The 23,507-nt window shown below is 54.7% G+C and overlaps 1 protein-coding gene across 1 annotated transcript in view; it reads right to left on the bottom strand.

Moving 5' to 3' along the window:
- Window positions 1–23,507, bottom strand: part of COL5A2 (collagen type V alpha 2 chain) — a 115,088-nt gene that overhangs the window by 11,996 nt on the left and 79,585 nt on the right. The window contains exons 22-48 of the mRNA XM_045576235.1: window positions 23,065–23,118; window positions 22,372–22,479; window positions 21,510–21,563; window positions 20,996–21,094; window positions 19,811–19,864; window positions 18,820–18,918; window positions 18,662–18,715; window positions 18,517–18,570; window positions 17,286–17,339; window positions 16,319–16,372; window positions 14,661–14,705; window positions 14,237–14,335; window positions 13,361–13,468; window positions 13,054–13,107; window positions 11,628–11,681; window positions 11,358–11,411; window positions 10,302–10,355; window positions 9,793–9,900; window positions 9,645–9,698; window positions 9,150–9,203; window positions 8,363–8,524; window positions 4,641–4,748; window positions 3,272–3,379; window positions 1,956–2,009; window positions 1,411–1,518; window positions 844–897; window positions 362–469 (exon numbers count right to left, since the gene is read on the bottom strand). Coding sequence (XP_045432191.1) covers window positions 362–469; window positions 844–897; window positions 1,411–1,518; window positions 1,956–2,009; window positions 3,272–3,379; window positions 4,641–4,748; window positions 8,363–8,524; window positions 9,150–9,203; window positions 9,645–9,698; window positions 9,793–9,900; window positions 10,302–10,355; window positions 11,358–11,411; window positions 11,628–11,681; window positions 13,054–13,107; window positions 13,361–13,468; window positions 14,237–14,335; window positions 14,661–14,705; window positions 16,319–16,372; window positions 17,286–17,339; window positions 18,517–18,570; window positions 18,662–18,715; window positions 18,820–18,918; window positions 19,811–19,864; window positions 20,996–21,094; window positions 21,510–21,563; window positions 22,372–22,479; window positions 23,065–23,118 — 2,070 coding nt within the window. The remainder of the gene's footprint in view (window positions 1–361; window positions 470–843; window positions 898–1,410; window positions 1,519–1,955; window positions 2,010–3,271; window positions 3,380–4,640; window positions 4,749–8,362; window positions 8,525–9,149; window positions 9,204–9,644; window positions 9,699–9,792; window positions 9,901–10,301; window positions 10,356–11,357; window positions 11,412–11,627; window positions 11,682–13,053; window positions 13,108–13,360; window positions 13,469–14,236; window positions 14,336–14,660; window positions 14,706–16,318; window positions 16,373–17,285; window positions 17,340–18,516; window positions 18,571–18,661; window positions 18,716–18,819; window positions 18,919–19,810; window positions 19,865–20,995; window positions 21,095–21,509; window positions 21,564–22,371; window positions 22,480–23,064; window positions 23,119–23,507) is intronic.

Here is a 23,507-nt window from a genome sequence, read left to right as displayed (position 1 = left end):
AGGGGGAAGACATTTAAATGTGACCAAAGTACGTGCATCCTGCATTCACGTTCATCCCGGTGAACACCTGCTGCACTGACGCCAGCCGCATGCACTCCTCACACAGGCGCGTCTCCACAACGTATCCGTGATTTCCCACAAGGAACGGCAGCCGCAGGGGGAACGGGGTGTATGCCTGTGGGTTCATGTCTTCCCTCCAGACCACAGCTAACGGGGCAACGGCAGGGGCCAGGTGGGCGGTTCATTGCTTTGAAGTGACAATAAGGTACGAAACATCCATCCACTGTACGACAGGTCAAGACACAGGTGTGTCTCCTGTGTGCTCCACAGGAGGCGGCGAGTCCGCAGAGACGCAGCTTACCGGCGGCCCGGGAAGGCCCTGCAGGCCGGTGAACCCGCGGTGGCCCTTCTGGCCTCGGTCGCCGCGGTCCCCGTGATCGCCTTTGTCACCACGCGGTCCTTGGGGTCCCTAGAAGCAGGGTCATAGCATGGATATCTGAATGGGACTCTCTAACCTGGAAGTAACTGCAAGTAGCAAAAGAACTGAACGTGGGCTGTGCAATCTCATTTAACACATAATACTGAACAGAGCTTTTAAAATCTACAGGGAGCTTTTAAACCCATCGTGTGATTTTTAGAAAATCTCAGAAAGAAGGGTATAATCGTGCCTATTATTTTGGAAGAGGAAACTGTGACTCTAAGAGTCTTTACTGATTATCTGAAAGAACTCATAGCTTGAGAAATTTGGTAATTTACATTTATAAGCTTTACATTGTACTTCTTCTTTGGGAGTGTATTTGATGAAGGGAGACATAATATTTTTTAAAGAAAAACAGAACTTACCGGTAAACCACGTTTCCCAGCTCGACCAGGGGGCCCTATGGGGCCGCGGGAACCCTACGAGAAATTTCCACGAAAGTTGGTAAAAAAAAAAAAAAAAAAAAAAGGAAAAAAACCAACAACACACTAGTGCATACACTATGTAGATACAGAATTCAAACAACGTATTTGTAGCCGGATGTTTATTACGTTTATATGCACCTAAGCACACACTACGGCTAATTAATGAAAACCAGGCTAATGTCCTGAGTGAAAGTGCGTGCTCATCTACTGCCAATGACACGTCCAGAATCAGGTTTATTAATTGGTGAAACGTTACTTGCTTAAATGGAACCTGATTCCCTATAAATCACGACGTGTTAGGTGGTGGAAGTGAAAGCATCAGCATTTTGGAGTATCTGTTAGAAATCAAACGTTTGCCTCGAAGACTAACACAAAGCAGCTCCTCGCAAGCGGCCTGTCCTTCTCGGTCTGGGGCCCTCGTCAGGGCGCCTGGGGACTGTGCGTGCGTCCGAGCGGCTCAAACGCAGGGCACCGAGGCCGGCCGCTGCGGGGAAGGCCTCTCCTTACCGGGTCTCCTCTCTGTCCTGCGTCTCCGGGGGCACCCACGGGGCCGGGCGTGCCCGGGGCACCCTGAGAGCCCGGCAGGCCCGCGGGCCCGGGGTCCCCTCGGTCACCCTGTCGGAATAAGAGGACATCATCCTTTTAACACCACGGACGTCACGTGCCCGCACGCCGTGGCAGTGCCCACATCGCGGCCAGGTGAGCAGGGCATGCGGACGCCCCACCGCTCCCCGCTTCTGCGAGTGGGTCTGAACCTCGGACCCTGCAGGCAGCCCCAGCCGATGCCTCCGTGCCACACAGAGGTGAGAGCAATGGCGTTCCTCCTTTCCCTAAGACCGCCGTCTCACTTCCTGTGTGATCACACCTCCTTCACTTAGAGATCTACCCAGCAATGACGTTCCTGCTTCTAGCGGAGAATCGGGGCTGTGCTGGAGCCTGAGGAGGAGGGCCCGGGCTCCCTGGTCAGTGTCCGGAAGGTTTCGTGTTCCCACTCCCCTCCCAGACACTTCCCCCCCAATCCGCCCGACGTGTCAGTCAGGGGCAGGCCTTACGCGTTCACCAACAGTGCCGTCCCGTCCGGGAGTGCCGTCATTGCCCGCCGGACCCTACAGAGATCAGATGGAAACAGGATTAACAGGCAATAGACACCGCACCCCGATGATCCAACTCCAGACACCTTACAGCGGCCACACTCACTTCCCCGCTGGCAAGTGCGACAGCTCATGGCTCCTCAGAGAGAGGGCGGGGCCGTCTTCTCTGTCACTCTGAATTGCTTGGGAAATTAATGTGTTTTTACCTAATCTACATTCTGCATTTCCATTTTTTTGTTCTAAGGAAGGGAAAGTCTCAAATCCTTTGAAATACACATACATTAAATTCTTGATATTTTGTTTTCTTGGTATTACCAGTGAATGGTTTTCCTTACTTTTACTTCTTAACGCTTATCCAAAAAATATCTGTGAAGTCCTTAAATAAAATAATTAAACTATCAAGTAACTTTTAAAAGTAGTCTTCTCTCCTTTTTTTTTTTTTTTTTTCCACAATAACGTTGCTCTCATCTGATGAGAACACTCGCTCTGAAAGGCACTGGCTGTTCCTCCCACAGGCCCATGCCAGGAGCATTGGTGATTCACTCACCACAGCACTGCAGGCAGCCCATGCCACCAGAACCATGGTCGGCAAACTGTGGCTCGCAAGCCACATGCGGCTCTTTGGCCCCTTGAATGTGGCTCTTCCACAAAATACCATGGCCTGGGCAAGTCTATGTTGAAGAAGTGGCGTTAGAAGAAGTTTAAGTTTAAAAAATGTGGCTCTCCAAAGGAATTTCCATCACTGTGCGGTTGGTATTTGGCTCTGGTGACTAAGGAGTTTGCCGACCACTGCCGCAGAAGCTCTCACACCTCCTTCCACAGCCCTGTTTCCTCCCTCAGCCCATGGGCCATGGACCAGTCCTGTCCCCGTGCCGGGAGCTTGGGAAAACGATCTCCGCCTGGCCCTGTCACCGGTCCAACAGTCACACTGACCCCGCCATCGCTCTGGAAAGTGGCAGAGTGACACACGCTACAAACACAAGGAAATGGCAACAGGGGAGGATGGACGGAGGTGTCCCTTTACGTTCAAAACAACTGGCAGCAACCTGAGTCAACCGAGGTGCCTGTTCCAGAGGAGGTGAGTCAGAGCAACGCCCTTATTCCAGGAGGGTCCCTATGCCATCGCCTGTCAACGCTCCGGGCAAGCCGGGCACAGAAAACACCGTCTCTCAGAAACCTCCACCGGCAAAGCGCACACTGGTTCTCAGTCCACCTCTGAGTGGAAAAGCCGTCCCCATGCCCATGGCTCCGACAAGAGCCCCGTTCTCGGTACTCACCTCAGGTCCCGGCTCCCCGACAGGGCCGTTCGAGCCCGGGGGGCCCACGGGCCCGGGGGGCCCTTTGTCTCCGGTGGCGCCCGTCGCTCCCACCTTTCCTGGTGTGCCCTGGAATGGGGTACAGATATGTCACCCACTCCCAAAGAAGTGTAAGCATGCCACTTCCCAAAGAGCCTGCATGCATTCAGCCCGGCCGGTGTGGCTCAGTGGTTGAGTGTTGACCTATGAACCAGGAGGTCACGGTTCGATTCCCGGTCAAGGGCACACGCCTGGGGTGTGGGCTCGATCCCCAGGGGGGTACATGCAGGAGGCAGCCAATCCATGATGCTCATCACTGATGTTTCTATTTCTCTCTCCCTCCTGCTGCCTCTCTGAATTAAAACAAACAAACAAACAAGCCCTACGCTGTTTGGCTCAGTGAACAGAGGTCCACCTGCGGACTGAAGGGTCCCAGGTTCGATTCCAGTCGAGGGCACATGCCCGGGTTGCAGGCTCCATCCCCTTCAGGGGTGTGCAGGAGACCACCGGTCAGTGATTCTCTCTCCTCACTGATGTTTCTCTCCCTCTCTCCCTCTCCCTTCCTCTCTGAAATCAAATATATATATACTTTTTTTTTTTTTTTTTTTTTAGGAGAATGCCCATTCCGTTTACTCGGGCCTGTCTCCCTGCTGGGCGGGCTTCCTCCCGGTGTTGGCTCCATCCTGCGGAGCTCTCCTTCTCTCCCTGTTTGCTGGCCCCAGACCTCCACCCACACGTGCCCAGGTCCATGGCCCCAGCAGCTCCTTTCTCGGTCAACATCCCACTTTGTGAAAACAGCACCTGCTTTCTTCTCACATGTGCAAACTCTGAGGGCAAAATTCGTGTCTTCCAATTTAATGACCACGCTTCAGAGGATATGAGATTCTTGGACCCCTCGTCCCCCAACCCGTCCCCAGGGATCGGGGTCACTTTCTTTCGAGTTCTCCCCACTGTCACGACCCGTATTACTTTAGCTCAACTCCTTCCTCGCCCTGGTGGCTCCCGAGACCCGCTCTGTGCCCAGGGGCGTCTCTGTCGTATGTTTATCTAAGGAGGGGCCCTGACTCACCAGGAGACCCCCCTCTGGCTCCTCAGACGGTTTTAACATTGCAGAGCGATTTAGTGTCACCTCCAACCCACATGCGTATTGGTTACTTCCCTAGCCCCAGGGTCAGATAAATACGCTTTTCAACAACTTTGTAAGATACTTAAAGAAAGAATTTCACGTGTAAAGACAAAAGCCTTTGAAGATACTCGGAATTTGTATCGAAAAAGACGTTAAATCTATTCAGCAAACACAGACACACGCGATGTGCACAGACAGAGGAAGGCGGACTCGGGCGCTGCTCACCGCGGGGCCCGGCAGGCCTGGCATGCCTCGCTCCCCGCGCTGCCCCGGCATGCCCACGATGCCTCTCTGCCCTGTGGTGCCCGCGGGGCCGGGCGGGCCGTCAGGACCCTGCAGGGAGGACAAGCCAGAGTGAGAAGGGGTCCTGGTGCAACTCTGCACAAGAACCTCACAGCACATCACACAGCCCAGGCGTTTCCGTACGAGGACACGTTCTCTGCCTCACAGACCACACTTTACATATCAGTGATCACCGCGCCATCCACCGGGCCTCCTCACATTGTTTAAGAAGTGAACATGGCTTATCAAACGAAAGAGAACTTGGAGATAAATAAGCATACTGATGGAATAAAAGAGGCAACTATTCAGGCAAATATTCGTTCCTCTTTCAAAAGGACACGTTTTTAAAATAAAGAGAATGGTGCCATTTGTCTGGACACATTCATGTGTAAAGGAATTTGGATATTAAATGAAGCAATGGGCTTCATAGGAAGCTTAATGAATGCAGTGCAGACAAACCAGAAAGAGTTTTCTCGTTTGTGTTTTGAACTCCGCACCCATCAGGGCTGCGTTTCCTATTCACCCGCGCAGTGTTCTGAGGCAGAGAACTGCGAGGGCAAAGCCTAAGGCCTGAAGCCGGTGCCCCCACACACACACAACCTCTGACAGCGCGCACACAGCCTCTGACAGCGCACACACACACACAGCCTCTGACAGCGCACACACACAGCCTCTGACAGCGCACACACAGCCTCTGACAGCGCACACACAGCCTCTGACAGCGCACACAAAGCCTCTGACAGCGCACACACAGCCTCTGACAGCGCACACACAGCCTCTGACAGCGCACACACAGCCTCTGACAGCGCACACACACAGCCTCTGACAGCGCACACACACAGCCTCTGACAGCGCACACACACAGCCTCTGACAGCGCACACACAGCCTCTGACAGCGCACACACACAGCCTCTGACAGCGCACACACAGCCTCTCTGACAGCGCACACACAGCCTCTGACAGCGCACACACAGCCTCTGACAGCACACACAGCCTCTGACAGCGCACACACACAGCCTCTGACAGCGCACACACAGCCTCTGACAGCGCACACACAGCCTCTGACAGCGCACACACACAGCCTCTGACAGCGCACACACAGCCTCTGACAGCGCACACACAGCCTCTGGCACCGCACACACACAGCCTCTGACACCGCACACACAGCCTCTGACAGCGCACACACAGCCTCTGACACCGCACACACACAGCCTCTGGCAGCGCACACACACAGCCTCTGACAGCGCACACACAGCCTCTGACAGCGCACACACAGCCTCTGGCACCGCACACACACAGCCTCTGACACCGCACACACAGCCTCTGACAGCGCACACACAGCCTCTGACAGCGCACACACACAGCCTCTGACAGCGCACACACAGCCTCTGACAGCGCACACACAGCCTCTGACAGCGCACACACAGCCTGACAGCGCACACACACAGCCTCTGACAGCGCACACACACAGCCTCTGACAGCGCACACACAGCCTCTGACAGCGCACACACAGCCTCTGACAGCGCACACACAGCCTGACAGCGCACACACAGCCTCTGACAGCGCACACACACAGCCTCTCTGACAGCGCACACACAGCCTCTGACAGTGCACACACAGCCTCTGACAGCGCACACACAGCCTCTGACAGCGCACACACAGCCTCTGACAGCGCACACACACAGCCTGACAGCGCGCACACACAGCCTGACAGCACACACACAGCCTCTGACAGCGCACACACAGCCTCTGACAGCGCACACACAGCCTGACAGCGCACACACAGCCTCTGACAGCGCACACACACAGCCTCTGACAGCGCACACACAGCCTGACAGCGCACACACAGCCTGACAGCGCACACACAGCCTCTGACAGCGCACACACACAGCCTCTGACAGCGCACACACAGCCTCTGACAGCACACACACACAGCCTCTGACAGCGCACACACAGCCTCTGACAGCGCACACACAGCCTGACAGCGCACACACAGCCTCTGACAGCGCACACACAGCCTCTGACAGCGCACACACAGCCTGACAGGGCACACACACAACCTCTGACAGCGCACACACAGCCTCTGACAGCGCACACACAGCCTCTGACAGCGCACACACACAGCCTCTCTGACAGCGCACACACACAGCCTCTGACAGCGCACACACAGGCTCTGACAGCGCGCACACACAGCCTCTGACAGCGCACACACAGGCTCTGACAGCGCGCATACACAGCCTCTGACAGCGCACACACAGGCTCTGACAGCGCACACACAGCCTCTGACAGCGCACACACAGCCTGACAGCGCACACACAGCCTCTGACAGCGCACACACAGCCTCTGACAGCGCGCACACACAGGCTCTGACAGCGCGCATACACAGCCTCTGACAGCGCACACACAGGCTCTGACAGCGCACACACAGCCTGACAGCGCACACACAGCCTCTGACAGCGCACACACAGCCTGTGACAGCGCACACACAGCCTGACAGCGCACACACAGGCTCTGACAGCGCACACACAGCCTCTGACAGCGCACACACAGCCTGACAGCGCACACACAGGCTCTGACAGCGCACACACAGGCTCTGACAGCGCACACACAGCCTGACAGCGCACACAAAGCCTCTGACAGCGCACATACAGCCTCTGACAGCGCACACACACAGCCTCTGACAGCGCACACACAGCCTCTGACAGCGCACACACACAGCCTCTGACAGCGCACACACAGCCTCTGACAGCGCACACACAGCCTCTGACAGCACACACACAGCCTCTGACAGCGCACACACACAGCCTCTGACAGCGCACACACAGCCTGACAGCGCACACACAGCCTCTGACAGCGCGCACACACAGCCTGACAGCGCACACACACAGGCTCTGACAGCGCGCACACACAGCCTGACAGCGCACACACAGCCTCTGACAGCGCACACACAGGCTCTGACAGCGCACACACAGCCTCTGACAGCGCACACACAGCCTGACAGCGCACACACAGCCTCTGACAGCGCACACACAGCCTCTGACAGTGCACACACAGCCTCTGACAGCGCACACACAGCCTCTGACAGCGCACACACAGGCTCTGACAGCGCACACACAGCCTCTGACAGCGCACACACAGCCTCTGACAGCGCGCATACACAGCCTCTGACAGCGCACACACAGGCTCTGACAGCGCACACACACAGCCTCTGACAGCGCACACACAGCCTCTGACAGCGCACACACAGCCTCTGACAGCGCACACACAGCCTGACAGCGCACACACAGCCTCTGACAGCGCACACACACAGCCTCTCTGACAGCGCACACACAGCCTCTGACAGTGCACACACAGCCTCTGACAGCGCACACACAGCCTCTGACAGCGCACACACAGCCTCTGACAGCGCACACACACAGCCTGACAGCGCGCACACACAGCCTGACAGCACACACACAGCCTCTGACAGCGCACACACAGCCTCTGACAGCGCACACACAGCCTCTGACAGCGCACACACAGCCTCTGACAGCGCGCACACACAGCCTGACAGCACACACACAGCCTCTGACAGCGCACACACACAGCCTCTCTGACCGCGATCCTGGCCATTTCCATCAGCGAGTACTAGTTACGGGGGCTCTAGAGCAAAGATACCAACTCACAGGCTGCCCATCTTCTCCGGGGTCCCCTTTGTCTCCTGGGCCCCCGGGGGGCCCGGCCGGTCCACGATCTCCCACTCGCCCGTGAGAGCCAGGGTCCCCGCGAAGGCCGGGCGGTCCCTCCTTCCCAGGCTCCCCGAGGGGCCCCGCTGGCCCAGGAGCGCCCTGCGGGACAGAGAGAAAGCGGGAGGGCAGGGGGCGCGGAGGCCCTGGCAGCCGTCTGTGTCTCAGGGGCGCTCCCCGGCCTCACACACACACCCGCCCCCACCACCAAGTTCCTGTGGGACACTCAGATCTTCATTCCCCAGAAGAAGACCCACATCATCTGCAGACAGTCCCTCTGAGTCACTGTTGGAAGCTGAGATTAACTTGAATTTCAAACTGCTTACGGCTCTGACCCAACAATAAACACATAACATCCATTTCCGTCTGCTCTCTTTTCATAAAGGAAGAATAGCACTGGACAGACAAAGTCCCAGAATGCCTCCCACCAGCCTGGGCTCTCAGTGGCCACAGGGACGGTGGTCCGAGACTGGGGCGAACAGGGCTTGTCGGCAAGCTCCCCCGAGAACCAGCGGATCAGAGGTGAAGGTGCTGTGACCACACACCGGCAGGAATTACCAGATAAGGGTTGTTCACGTGGGAAATAAATCATTCTGGGTTAAATTAAAAAGTAAGCAATGGGAATTAAGTCTACGTGCATCTCTGTCTCATGTACAGATACGTGTCGGTGTGCATGTGCGCGAGTGTGCGAGCGGTCACTCCGCCTTCAGGGGTGTGACTGACTTACCACAGGGCCGGGGGGGCCCACTCTGCCGGCTGACCCAGGAAATCCGGTGGCGCCCTAGAACACAGCACAGAAGCAGCTCGCGTCACCCTGCCTGACGCTCGCTCTCCGGGGTCCGCCTTTCCACGGGGACGCGTGGCCTTCCGGGTCCCCTGGTGTCGGGGCCCGCGTCCAGCTAAGCCTGCATCCTGAGTTCTGAGAGTGGAGCTGGGCTGGCTGGGAGGAGGGAGGACTCCTCCCTCTCCACCCTCCGTGCATCGGGAACACGTGCAGGCGTGTTCGAGGCCAGGGCTGAAGCCACACGGTGCTTCCCGCGGCGCGAAGGGACTGCGCTCCAGCCCCGTCCCCTCGGCCACGGCCCGGCTGCCGCTCACACAGCGAGGGAGGCCCCCCTCCGCCCACCGCCTTCCGGAAGCCCGAGGCTGCCGCTGCAGGTCAGCTTTCCAAAATCCAGCAGGCCGACGGGGCCAGCCCCGAGCTGCCCCCCAACCAACTCACCGGGGGGCCCTGCGTCCCACGCCCGCCTTTCAGTCCGGGGACACCGCTGGGGCCCTGGATGGGGAGGACAGAGGCGGCGTGAGGCGGACAGCTGCGCCCCAGGCCGAGCGGGGGCACCGGCCGCTCCCCGGGTCTTCCTCGCACTCACGTGGGGGCCTGGGGATCCCGCCAGCCCCTGTGGCCCCGGAGAGCCGGCGTCTCCCTTCTGTCCTGGCTCCCCGGGCTCCCCCTTCACGCCTGGCTGCCCGTCGGGACCCTGTGTCAACGGCATGAACGAGCAATGGTTAGACCCCGGGGAGACACGGCACTCCGCAGCGATGCTCCCTGACTCGACTGACACAGGATGTCATCAGTGTGAGGTGTGCTCTGCCGTCAGGGTGACCGCAGAGGAGAGAGGAGGGCCTGGGGGATCCTTAGGACGGTCTGAGAGAAGTGCGCTCTCCCACCAGGTTTTATTATAACAAACAAGCAGAGACTTGGGAACTGTGTGAACGCATCCATTTTTGTGCGAGTCCGTGAGCTGTTTGAAAATGAGAATACCTAGAAAACCGCGCACTTTCCAGAATCTTCTACCTTCCGCACATGGGGCAATGAGCATTGATTAGCGCGTGCTCTGACGGGAGTGATCACCGAACGTAAGAGACACACGGATCATACCTGGGGGCCAGCAAAGCCGACAGCGCCGATGGGGCCGTTTTCCCCGCGGGAGCCCTGGAAGAAAAGGGGGAGCTTTCACCTCCTCAGGCAGGAGCGCAGGCACTGTTCCCGGGCCACCCCGAGGCACCCGGAGCCCTGCGCCGGAGGACGGAGGGGGAGCCGTGGTGCCTGCCCGCCCCGGGGCCCTGCGCCGGAGGACGAGGACGGAGGGGGAGCCGTGGTGCCTGCCCGCCCCGGGGCCCTGGGCCGGAGGACAAGGACGGAGGGGGAGCCATGGTGCCTGCCTCCCCGGGGCCCTGCGCCGGAGGACGAGGACGGAGGGGGAGCCGTGGTGCCTGCCCGCCCCGGAGCGCTGCTCGGCCACAGGAAGGATGAAGCAGCGGTGTTTGCAACAACACGATGGGCCTTGGGATATCACGCCAAGTGAAAGCAGTCAGCCAGAAGAAGCTAAAACCACATGATTCCACTCCCAGGCGGGAATCAAACTTAGACTCGTGGTCACCAGAGAGAGAGGTGGAGGGGGCGGGGCCTGACGGGGCCTGATATAAGGTGAAGGGAGACGGTCTGACTGTGGGTGGGGGGCATATGCACATCCTGTATCATAGAAAGCGACGCTCGAAAAACCTGTATGATCCTATTAGCCAACGTCACCCCAATAAATTTAATTAAGGTTTCTTAAAAATATAATTATATAAGTTTGGAGTGTCTTGAAATAATATATAGAAACATCAGACATATTGCTGGAGGAAGACTCTTAAATGTGATACACACACACACACACACACACACACACATCATAGAACAAAATTTCCCAGGGCTGAAGTTTCAAAAAGAAGTCTCTTAATTACTTGGTTAATGAGCTGCCTACTTCACACACTCGAATGTGTCACATTAGTAGAGTGGTAATTTTTAAGGTTAATGAGGAAAGTAAAAGCTGGGAACCAGGACGTCAGAAACAGCCTCATGTATCGGGCACGGTGTTCTACAGCCATCGAGGCTGAGTGAGGAGCTGTCTACGCCCAGTGCGATGCTGAGACCAGCACCCACGTCACTTACAGGATTGCCGCGGGAGCCAGGCGGGCCGACCAAACCTCGAGGGCCAGGTTCACCCTGCGGGGCAGACGGGAGGTGGTTATCGTCCGACACAGCTCAGGCACAGCGCCATGGTGGGAAGTGGAGGGCAGAGAAGGGGGGGGGGGGGCAGGGAGCGGGGAGGGCAGGTAACGAACGTGAATAGCCAGCGGCCATGCTTTATGGGAGGGCAAACACCGAGAAAGAGCCCCCATCCAGGCCCCGTGGTTCTGACTCCACAGAAGGACTCGTTACCTTTTCTCCGGTGGGACCTGCGGGACCCGGGGGGCCCAGGGGGCCAGGCAGACCCTGTGGGTGAGCAGAGGAACAGGGCGCTGAGGGAAAGCACGCACCCAGTCTCCAGGTTAGACAGACAGAGGGGGACTGTGCTGGGGCATGACCTACATCAGCAAGGCCACCTACACATTCTCCACACCTTCCTCTCTGGTCCAGAACAGTCTCCGCTGGGTTTTCTCCACCGAATGTTCTCCTCCCTCCCATCTCATCCAGCTCACCCCGTGTGGCCTGCCTTCACACAGCGGTCCGGTTCGGTGCGGTTCCCTGCCAGCGCCCCCTGATCTCGGCCTATTAATGCTGCTGCTACCTATTTATTTAAAATTCGAGTCTACACTGAAGAGATGTGTCTTCTTTTGTACAAATGCCATATTCTTACATTCTAATACCCTGGCAACATGTCTCTCTTTTACTTAAAAAGAGTGGCGTGTGCTAATGCTCTCGGCTTTCCCCTCCTCCTGGACGTCAGGAGCGTCCTGCCAGCTCCTCTGAGAAGCGGGGTCTCCCGCTCAGAGCCGGGGAGCTGCCACGGGACACGAACCGGGTCTCCTGGACACGTGGCCACGGGCCCCCCACCACCACCCCCACTCTCCCTCAACCACGTTTTCCCTCAACCACGTTTTCCCTCAACCACGTTTTCCCTGATACATGTTTTCCCTGATGCACGTTTTCCCTGATGCACGTTTTCCCTGATGCACGTTTTCCCTGATACACGTTTTCCCTGCCTCTTCCTGCGCAGCCAGATAGGCGCTCACAACCTAACTCCTGTGTGTGCTGCTGAAGAAGCTCAAGGAGCAAACATCACATTCAGTTTTATATTATTAACAAGAACACGAGGAAACGGTATTAAATTCTCTGGATCCAAAGTGGAACAGCATTCCTCCAGTAATAGAGTTCCTTAAAGGAAAGGATGGAATAAGAAAATAAACATACACACTTTCTTATCGAGAGAAAACGTGTTCATGTCCCTTTTACTGATGCTGATTCCTCGCCCCATGATTCCTCACCCCTGACCTCCCACGGACTGCGAAGCACTCATCTCAGCTTCGCTCTACAGAGCTCCGCCGGCCCCTCCGACCAGCTCCTGACACTAAACACCTGTGATGTAGAAGGATGAGAGGCCCCATGGCTCACAGCAGTGACCTCACGTCTCTCCACAGTGACTTTCCTTCCTGGCTGCCTTCCTCAAGGAACGCAAAATGAGTGTCCGCGGTTGATCAGCACCTGACCTCGCTCTGCTCATTCTCCAAGCCCGACCACCACGGGAGCGCCACCAGCTTTATGCTGGGAGCTCCAGGCTGTCACACGACGATGATAACGCTGACTCCAGGGCTGGGCGGGGGCGGGGCGGGGGGGGGCGGCGCAGGGGGCCGAATGGTTCACTCACTCTGGCTCCGTCGTTCCCAGCTGTGCCTTCCGAGCCCTTCTCTCCGATGCCGCCCTGGGGAAACAAGGGCCCACGCTCGTCCGGCATCTCCCCCACATGCGCAGGGAGGTCTCCCGGGTGGGGCGCCATCTCTTACGCTTGGAGCTGTGTCTCCCTGAGCTTAGAGCAAGGGCTGGCCCTGCACATCCTCTCACTAAATATTTACTGAAAACGAGTGAGTGAACGTGACCCAGGACGGTGGAGTCAAGTCCGGCCAGGAAGTCACGATCAGAAGGAAATCTAACGGGAAGAATAAGGAAAGACTCACCCTGTCGCCCTTGGGGCCCGGCGTCCCAGCAATCCCTCGCTCCCCGGGCATGCCCTGCAGGCCTGGGGGGCCCGTGTCCCCGGGGGTGCCCGCTGGTCCCGGGCTGCCCTGAAACGAACCGACAGGAAGGGGGCCCCTCAACATCCACACGGAACCTCCTGGACCCACCGCGCTGGGAGCCGAACAGCAGCTTCTCGGAGACTTCACATGGTACGGGTCTCATTGGGGAAACTGCCTCTGAGTTCATTAAAAAACAACAACCAGACCCGCCATTTTAATAGTTTATGTTTGCAACTTTTCTCTTTGGGGACATTGAGTACTGATTCAAATAGAAATGATGGCGCTTCCTTTGTTTTTCTTGTTTTGGTGACATCGTGAGGAGGGTCTACTGAAGAAAGGAGATGTTACACTTAAAGAGTATTTCCATTCTCTCGGTAATAAACCCATGAGATGAAGCTGGTTTTGAGGCTCATCCAGTGATCACATTGAAGAAATCTTATGCAATCACTTTGGATCTTAAAGGTTTGCAGAATCGTGAAAAGCTCTTCTTGAGCTGTGTACGCTGAAATAGGCCACATTGTCTTCCAGCGATGTTAAAATGGCGCCCAGAAGGGAACGGTGCTGATGTTTGCCTTCTGCTGTATTGTAGTTTAGATTTTGCAAAAACAGCATTCTTCCACGTGTTCTGTAAGCGGGATCGTGGAACACAAAACAAGAAAAGCGGAGCACAAACCCCAGCACCACCCCGAGACTCCTCTCAGCTGCGCGTAGTGCCCGGGGCAGCCTGGAGGTGCTCGGTAAGGATTTGGTGAAGAAGAAAACGAAATAGCCAGCTAACCCGAGAAACACGAGGACACGTTCTGGGTCCGTACTCACCTTGGGGCCGTCGGGGCCGTGCCCGCCGGCCATCCCCTTCTCGCCGGGCAGCCCTGTGATGCCTGGCTCTCCGCGCTCCCCCGGGTTCCCGCGCTCTCCCTAGCACACAGGGGAGTTCAGACAGCCTCAGTGCTGGGGCTACCCGTGGGTGAGAACATTTCTGAAAGCACGAGAAGGCTCCTCCCGGAGAAACGCTTAGAAATGATCGATGACTGAGGCCCAGTTTCCCAATTCAGGGACAGGAAATAACGGTGGAGGCAGAACGGAGTGGTTTCGCGGCACAGAGTGTTGCTCATGGGGTTGGTTTGCAACACGTAGAAGAATGTTAATGCTACAGTAAAGCCCCGTTTAAGATGCTACTAGCAAGAGGTGCTTTTTAAACAGAAGCCAATGGCAGCAGTGACTTGTAAAGGAGAATACTTACTCGAGGTCCCAGTGGGCCCACGGCCCCTGGTTCGCCAGGAACTCCCTGTAAGATACATTTTAAAACGTTGGAAGAAAATCTCTGAGCTAAATTTTGTTTATTTATTAGAAATATTCCCAGATCATACACCTAATTTTTTAACGCACTATTAGAAGTCTGCCTAAGCCCAAAATATTGAAGAAAGATGTGTCCACTTTTATGAATAGAGTGGGTATCACATAAATTGGATGGAAATGTTTCTCCAGGTAAATTTATATTGTAACTGAATATTTGATTTTTGGCAATGAGAACATACAAAATGTTATCTTCCAAAGTGCATTCATTTTTTTAGAGATAAAATAATATATAGACTAAAAGCCTTTTATTTCCTAATGCAATGTGGAAAAGCTTTGAGAGAGGAGGTATTAAATTAAAAGCAGTAGAGTACTGGTCTTTTGAATAAAGCCAATTCCACTCAACACAGTAAAAAGCTCTTGAACATACACCGTGGTGACACACTATGGCAGCCATGGCTCCCGTAAAGTTTGGTTTTAACTGTAGAAACGTTTGCCAATGAAGACTTCTTTTTTTGATAAAGATAATCACTGTGGGTATAAAGTAGGCCTTGAAATTGTCTTCATTGAGGTGTGATCTTCCAAAAACCCACATCAAACTGTAGTGCCTCTACTTACAAACCCCCCATCAGCTGTCGTTATTCTAAGAGGAAGAACACAGCAGACTCGAATTAAGACCCTCTGTGATCCGGCCCAAATTCCCCCTCCAGCCTCCCTCCTCTGAGTTACACTCGGCAGTCCTGACTCACAGAACTGTGCTCATGGCCTTAACTTCACCTTCGTAGCATCCTTCCTGTTCCACTCACCTTTCCTCCTCCGCTTACCATCCTCATTCTTCACATCTCATTAAAGTTATGACTTCATCCAGGAAACTTTCCTGACCCTCCCGTCTGAATCAATAGCATCATCTGTGTTTCCATAAACATGGTGCTCCCCACTATAGCCGTTAGCATCACTGTAACGGTCCCCCTATCCTTCTGTCCCAGACTGCCACATAGCTTAAGGGCAAGCCCATGGCCATCTTGTTCAATCGGTGAAGGCCAACCAAGGCTTAGTACAGCTAAACACGCAGCACTCAGAAAACACTGGCTGAATGGTGAGATGACTGAATTACGCAGAGGGAAGTAAATTAAATAAATCCATGTGCTCATAAAATGATAGAAATAAAGTGGTATCTGTTCATAACAGCTGGAAAAGCCTCCAGTGAAACCCGGTCACATGATTAGGAGCAGTCGTGGGAAGCATCTGACCTGGGCTCCAAGCCCATCAGCTGTGCGGCCTCACATCTGTGCGCCTCTCTGCGCTCCGTCGCAAGGGGTGACAATAGCAGCGGGCGGTTTTGAACCAGGAGGTCTGGGTTCGACTCCCCCTCGGGGCCCATGCCTGGGTTACGCCTCGATCCCCAGTGTGGGACATGCAGTAGGCAGCCGACCCATGATTCCCTCTCATCACTGATATTTCTATCTTTCTCTCTCCCTCTCCCTCCCTCTCAGAGATCAATAGAAAGATAATATATGTAAATCAAACCAGAATGGAGCCCCGCCCATAATGAGTGATGTTAAGAAGCAGTGGTTTTGGTAATGCTGTTCTTCTTTAAGCACTCACCTGATCGCCTGGCTTTCCACCTTCTCCAGGAGGCCCTGGGGGGCCGGGAAGCCCCTGAAACCAAAGCAACAAGGAAGGTGTGACTCGGAGAAGCGGCCCAGGCCACCAGGGTTAGACCTTCTGCAACTACCAAGGCCTCCGGGCGCCATTTCAGGCAAAAGATCCTGTACCCACACCAGCTGAGCCCACAGACTGAGCTTTCCATCCCCTGACATGCCCACAGAAGGTGGTGACAGTGTAGGCCTTCATCTGCATGTCACTTAGCCAGCCAACGAAGAACAGTTTGACAGCAGGCTCTTTGGATGTGTAGGCCTTTAAAGGCTCTGGAAACAATCTATCAGGTTACTAGAATACTGCTGGAAGTTTCTTTTCTCCAAGTTCTGCTTATCCATGCTGCTGAATAATCTACCACACCAATATATTTACATAAGTTATGAAAATTTGTTCCACAAAATCATTTAGACTCTGTGCCAACAAAATCAGATACCCCTTAAAAACAGTTAAATAAACGTCACTGAGACATGAAGAGCATTTTTTAATCTGTGAATAGCTGTGGGTTTTAATCAGTTTTTTAGGGGAAATCTATTCTTTTTCTTTGAAAGAAAATGTTTGATTTTATTCAAATGTCTACCCTATTTCCTAAAAGAGGGATGTCTTGGAAATTATGGAGCTATGCATCATTTTATCATAAAATCTTTTCACATTTTAAAAGAGGGAAGGCAGGGGAGGGTGGGGGTAAGGGGAAAAGATCAACCAAAGGACTTGTGTGCAAGCATATGAGCCTAACCAGTGGTCACAGACAACAGGGGGGAGGGGGCATGCTGGGGAGGGGTTTGGGATGGGAATGGGGGGGATGAGGACAAATATGTGATACCTTAATCAATAAAGAAATTAAATAAAAATAAATAATAAATAAAAGAGCGCACAATTGGTGGGAGAGGGACTGAAGGACAAAACCAGCGCGTACCTGGAAGCCGGTGGGGCCAGGGGGGCCCTGCTCGCCTCTCTCCCCAGCGAGGCCCTACGTCAGGAGGAAAGGAAACAGTGAAGATCCAGAACCCAACCTCACCCTGCTCCCCGGCTGTGAGACACTAGAAGGCTCTCCATTTATTGTGTCTCTTCCAATCGCATATTGTTAACTTGGGCCGGATACTGAACTAGCACTAAAGTCATCTACTGGTTTGAGGTCCCTGCTAGCGAGAAAACACCTTTCCAAGCCAGCAAGGGGACCGATGACATGCGTTTATTTCTTCATCCAAACAAAATGTCTGGAGCCAATCATAACAGTATGGGGAAACTGGATAAATTGGATTCAGGAGAATTCATTGCTTTCACATATCTAATCTAAAATGGTGATATTTCCACTGCAGATTATTTCCAAATGTCAGAAGAACCATTAATCAAATCTTCAAAACTAGTCAACAAAGCTAGCGTTTTAATCCATTTGGTATTTTAAACAGATAAGATGCCAAAATATTTCTGATAAACACTTCGTTTTACAATGGTAGGATGAAAATATACCCACAAGGATACTATTCCTTTTCAGCCCCTCAAAAGAAAAGCCAGCTTAAGTAAATGTCTGTGAGACACATTATTAGAATAAGATAGGTAATATCTGGTATTTTGGTATTTTAAATAAAATTCAGTATTAAATGTTAAGCAAGCTCTATTTTCCTTAGCTGGCATATTTTTCAACAGTGACACACAAAGATGACGAGGTGGCTTTTGCTTTGAGCATGTTACAGAGATTTAAAATGGAGAAACCAGTCATCCCATTTTAAAAGGCAGAAGATTCCTTGTCGAAACCGGATTGGCTCAGTGGATAGAGTGTTGGCCTGCGGACTGAAGGGTCCCAGGTTCGATTCCGGTCAAGGGCATGTACCTTGGTTGCGGGCACATCCCCAGTGGGGGTTGTGCAGGAGGCAGCTGATCAATGTTTCTCTCTCATCGATGTTTCTAGCTCTCTATCCCTCTCCCTTCCTCTCTGTGGAAAATCAATAAAATATATTTTAAAAATAATAAAAAAATTAAAAAAAAAAAAAAGGCAGAAGATTCCAGCACAGGAATCAAAAGGGGAGAAGTAACTGAAATTCTCCAATGTGCACTTATTTGTTTCCCCCCGAAGTTACCGTCAGTAACGACCTGCACACACGCAGCGAAAAGCGCAGCACGGACACGTTTAACAGAAGACCACGTACCGGAGGGCCCACGGGCCCGGAGGGGCCGACCTCTCCGTCCTTCCCCGGCGCGCCCTGGGCCAAGAGAGAGGGGTGAGAGGAGGGCCGTGAGGATTGGGGTATTTCATTATTTTAATTTTTCTTTAGCAGAAAATGTATACGTTACCCGCTGTCCTGGGACACCGGCATTTCCCGCTTCCCCAGGCTTGCCGGGATCCCCCTACAGAACAAGGAGAACAGACTCGCATGTCCTTCCGTGTGTGAAAAGCATGCCCGTCCCGGTGAGAGCACAGGAGAAGGCGGGCCCATGGGACAGGTACTCACACTGCTCCCCTTGGGGCCGGGCAGCCCCATGGTTCCGGGCTGCCCCCTGATTCCCACGGAGCCGGGGGGCCCCGGGCGGCCGTCCTCCCCCGGAGCGCCCTGCGAAGCCACGGAGCCACGTGAGTCCCGTGGGAGTCTTTCTGAACATCACAGCACCCGCCGCCCTGCCTGAGCTTACTCTACAGCTTACCATGGGGAGAGACCAACCAAAGGACTTGTGTGCACACATATGAGCCTAACCAGTGGTCGAGGACTACAGGGGGGTGGGGGCATGCGTGTGGAGGGGTGGCGGTTTGGAATGGGGGATTGAGGACAAATATGTGATTCTTAATCAATAAGGAAATTAAAAATTAAAAAATTAGAAATAATAAATTTTTAAAAATAAAACACACTATGTTTTTAGTTATCCACCACGTTTATCTCCGTGAACTAGAACAGTGAGTGTCCACAGAAAGAAGCAGAAGCTGTGGAAGTGTTTTAACTCTTTAGAACAAGAGACTTTATTCTGATTCTATGCCCAAGCTTCGTCTCCGTGTCTCCTCGTTCTCAGGTGAAAAGAGGACCCTCTCCTTCTCCTTTTCCTCTGTGGCAAGGAAACCTCGGGACTTCCATTCACACTTGAGTGTGAAAGAGGGGCCCAGGATATATGAGGCATCAAAATGCATGCCTCCTGATCTCTTCAGTGTGTCAAATTGGAAGGAACATCAAGAAATACGAATGTTGTTAATAGACAAGTCTCATCAATATTAAGAACACATCATTTTGGCTTTTCCACTGGTGTCCATGAAGTAATTTTAATCTCAAACATGTACTTCAATAAAATGTGATTAATTCTGGTCAATTTGAAAATATGCAGATCCTAACCATGTGCGTCCCGGGCAGGGCCCTTTGACCAGACAAGCACGGTCAGCACACACATGATGGACAGCTTTAGCCCCCGCTGAGGGCGCGCCCAGAGAAACACGAGTGGGTGAGGGCGTGGAACACTTACCAGGGGTCCAAGCTTCCCTTCAGGACCTTGCACCCCAGGATTGCCTGTCAGACCCTGAAAGTCAAAGGCACGGTCAGTTTGTCGCTGACCTGCAGCTGAAGGTTCCGGAAGCAAACAGAGCATCACATTCATAGGACCAGGTTCCACCGGCAATGGCCGCGCCTCAGAGTCCCCGAGACACGTTCATGGGCCATCCGGGCCTCACCTGGAGGCCTCAGAAGGATCCTCAGGAGGATGCAGAGGACGGCGGGGCAGCACTGGGGGGAGAGGGGGGCTCTGCCTCCAAGGCATCCCCAAGCCTCCCGCAATGCCCAGGCCAGATGCCAGGGCATGAGTCTACCTGACGTCCAGGGGCCACCCAGGCTTGGAAATCTCACGTAACCGCTGTCTGTACCCCACCTCCAACACAGTACCCTGGTCCCAGCAAGGGCAGTGCCCTGGTACAAGTCACCCCCAAATCAGAAAAGCCAACGCTGTGCTCCCACCAGGTTTGTGTGGCCCACTCAGCGCCCCCAGTCCAGACGCGGTGTAAAACCAGGCGTCATTCCCCTGTGGGCACTGCTGGCCGGCACCCAGCGGCACCCGCTCATCAGCCTGAGGGCAGAGTGTCTGAGCAGAGACGTTCCATCAGAAGGAGGACGGCGGGCGTGGACTCAGTGCTGGGTTCGGGAGAAAGAACTCATGTGGAGCCCCGTGTACCATCTCATCACACTTTTTGTGTAGCTCCTTTCTCCTGAGGGCACTGCTGGCCACTGAATAGGAGGGCAATTCCAAAGTGGAAACAAACGTTCAAGAGATGGAAACTATAGCTTACATGACGCTCACCATAAATTCTCTCCATCAAGTCAAATAAGTTATCAAGCAAAATATATGTGAAAACTTACAAACAGAACTTTTTTTTTCATGTAAAGAGGTAAAATTGTTAATACGGACCCTTTGAAAAGGGAAGCTTAGAACTCAGTGTGTTTCTATACATGACAAAGATAACAAACCGGTATTTACAAAATAATGGATTGGGTCAAAACCAAAAAACAAAGCAATGTTCCAAGTTGTGAAAGTGAGCTAGAAAGGAAGAAAGAGAGGGAGAAAGGAGGGACGGATATAGGAAGGGAGGAAGGGAGGGAGAGAGGGAGGGAGGGAGGGAGGGAACACCCTTCAGACGGACACAGTCGACCATGATCTTACCCGAGCGCCTGGCAGCCCTGGCTCGCCGGGGCGTCCTGGGTCCCCCTGCCCGCCTTTCGGTCCGGAGGAGCCCACGGGACCCCTCTCTCCTTGCGCCCCCTGTTCCAGAGCAGAGCACACGTGTTAGGGGAGCACAGGGAGACATGCGTGAGCACACAGGGAGCTCCCGGTCTCCCGGCCAAAGCCCCAGCTGGCAGACATCGTTACTGTGACAGGCGGTGACAGCCTCGCTCCCATCATTCAGATATTGGGGGGAGAGACAGAATTTCGAAAGAATCTACATTTCCGGATGAAGAAAGAAATACGTGCCAGCTCAAGGACATGGCCACGACCTCTTCCTCTCAGCATTTCCCTGACGCGCGTGGAAACAAGCTCCTGTACCCCCATCGTCAGCCCCCCCCCGCTCCATGCCGCAGCATCGCACAGATGGGGTGGCATTAGGCCTGACCTCTGCGCCCCAAGCTTTCCTGGACCTGGACCCCCAGCCCCCCGGCCCCAGCCACAGAGGCCTCACCTTGGGTCCCGGTAAGCCGTCCGAGCCTGGGAAGCCGCGGTTGCCAGGAGCACCCTGCGAACGAGCAAGAGCCGCTCTCAGCAGCTGAGGGGCTTTGCGGTGACGAGGGGCTGACGTCCCTCTTTAGTCCTGAGGCTCAGCCTCTGGTCGGGCCAGCACGGCAGTGGGTACCCATAGGGAAAGCCCACACAGAGACCTCACATTCCAAAGGACATGTAAGCTCCGAGCCCAAAGTTACTCTGAGCAAGACACACTCCAACAACTCCTGGTCCGATCGGACCTACAGGGACACGCACATCGGGAGCAGTGGTGCCGTCCACACGGGCATCACCGCCCCACGGCCCGGGCCTGGCTCCCCCTGGGCGGACAGGGGCCTCGGCCCGGCTTCGGCTGTCCCCCCGCGCCCTCCCGCCCCGTCCTCCTCCAGGTCTGCTCGCCCGCCAGCTCCCCCAGCTCCGCCAGGGTCCGGCTCCTCTCCTCACCGACGGCACCAGTCACACCCCGAGCTCCTCCCACCGCTCCCCTGTCACTTCCCGGTGTGCCCGCCGTTATTAAACGTGTCCTCCGTTTTCATTTACCTGCCCATTGCTTTGTCTAACTCCCCGTCCGAGTGGTCCTGCCTGTCCATTGCTTCCCGCCCCCTACCCGCCCCCGGGGTCCGGCCACTGGGCCCCGGCGGAGCGGTGAGCAGCGGTGTCCGCTCGTCCCTCGCCGGTGGACGCAGACACGGGGCTGGCGGCCCTCGAACTCACAGGCACCGTGCTGACCCGCTCCTGCACGCCTGTCTCCTAGCGGCTCTGGTCTCCTCACCGTCCCCTCTTACCCCCCGGAACCAGAGAACGTGCTTCGTGACTCAGTTTACCCTTTCTCCCACCGGCCCTTGAGGACCCACTGTGCCGGGGTCGCCGCGGGGACCGCGTTTGCCTTCTTCGCCGGGGGGGCCGATCGGGCCCTGAATGCCGTGGGGCCCCTGTGGGAAGAGGAGCAGTTAGTTACCGGAAAGGCCATTCGGCCAGGGAGGGGGCGGGGGGTCACTGAGGAAGTGGGCCACACTTGTAATGATGTCACATGCCGTGTCCATGTATGTCACACAGGCTGTCCATGTATGTCACACGGGCTGTGTCCATGTGTGTCACACGAGCTGTGTCCATGTATGTCACACGGGTGTGTCCATGTGTGTCACATAGCCATGTCCATGTATGTCACACGGGCTGTCCATGTATGTCACACGGGCTGTGTCCATGTGTGTCACACGAGCTGTGTCCATGTGTGTCACACGGGCTGTGTCCATGTATGTCACACGGGCTGTGTCCATGTATGTCACACTGGCTGTGTCCATGTGTGTCACACGGGCTGTGTCCATGTATGTCACACAGGCCATCCATGTGTGTCACATGGGCAGTCCATGTACGTCACACGGGCAGTCCATGTATGTCCCACAGGCCGTGTCCGTGCCCAGGAACGCACTTCCCAGTTCCCGTTCGCAGACGCGGCACTCGGAGCCGCCGGCTGCTGGCGCTGGGTGTGTGCTTTCACTCAGAAAGGAGGGCCTTACCGGTTCCCCTTTGGGGCCAGCTTCTCCTTTGAAGCCCGGGACTCCCGGGTCGCCCTGAAATGAAAGCGTCGTCAGTGGGAGCGCCCTCTCTGCCCATTCACCAGCCCGTGAGCCCCGAACAGCCAGGGCTGCCAGCAAACCGGACACGTGTGTGTGAACTTCCACAAGTTCAGTGGGAGCGGGGGGCGGTGTGTTACCTCACAGCGTCCTCCAGAGCTCTGTTTTAAAGGTTGCTTCTTATTTCGCATGCTAGAATGATTATAATTAACTAGCTATTATTCCAATCCGATCATTAGGATGAGAACCAATCACCACATCTACAGAAAACCTACACAGGGTTTATTTTGGGAAATAGACTCGCTCACCTAGTATCGGAATAATTTTATTTTTTTAATATATTTTTATTGATTTCAGAGGGGAAGGGAAAGAGAGAGGGGAGGGGG

Source organism: Pipistrellus kuhlii, unplaced genomic scaffold, assembly GCF_014108245.1.
Source record: "Pipistrellus kuhlii isolate mPipKuh1 unplaced genomic scaffold, mPipKuh1.p scaffold_m20_p_79, whole genome shotgun sequence".
Classification (NCBI taxonomy): domain Eukaryota; kingdom Metazoa; phylum Chordata; class Mammalia; order Chiroptera; family Vespertilionidae; genus Pipistrellus; species Pipistrellus kuhlii.
Note: the sequence above shows the minus strand (reverse complement) of the source record. Positions and strands in the feature narration are given on the sequence as shown.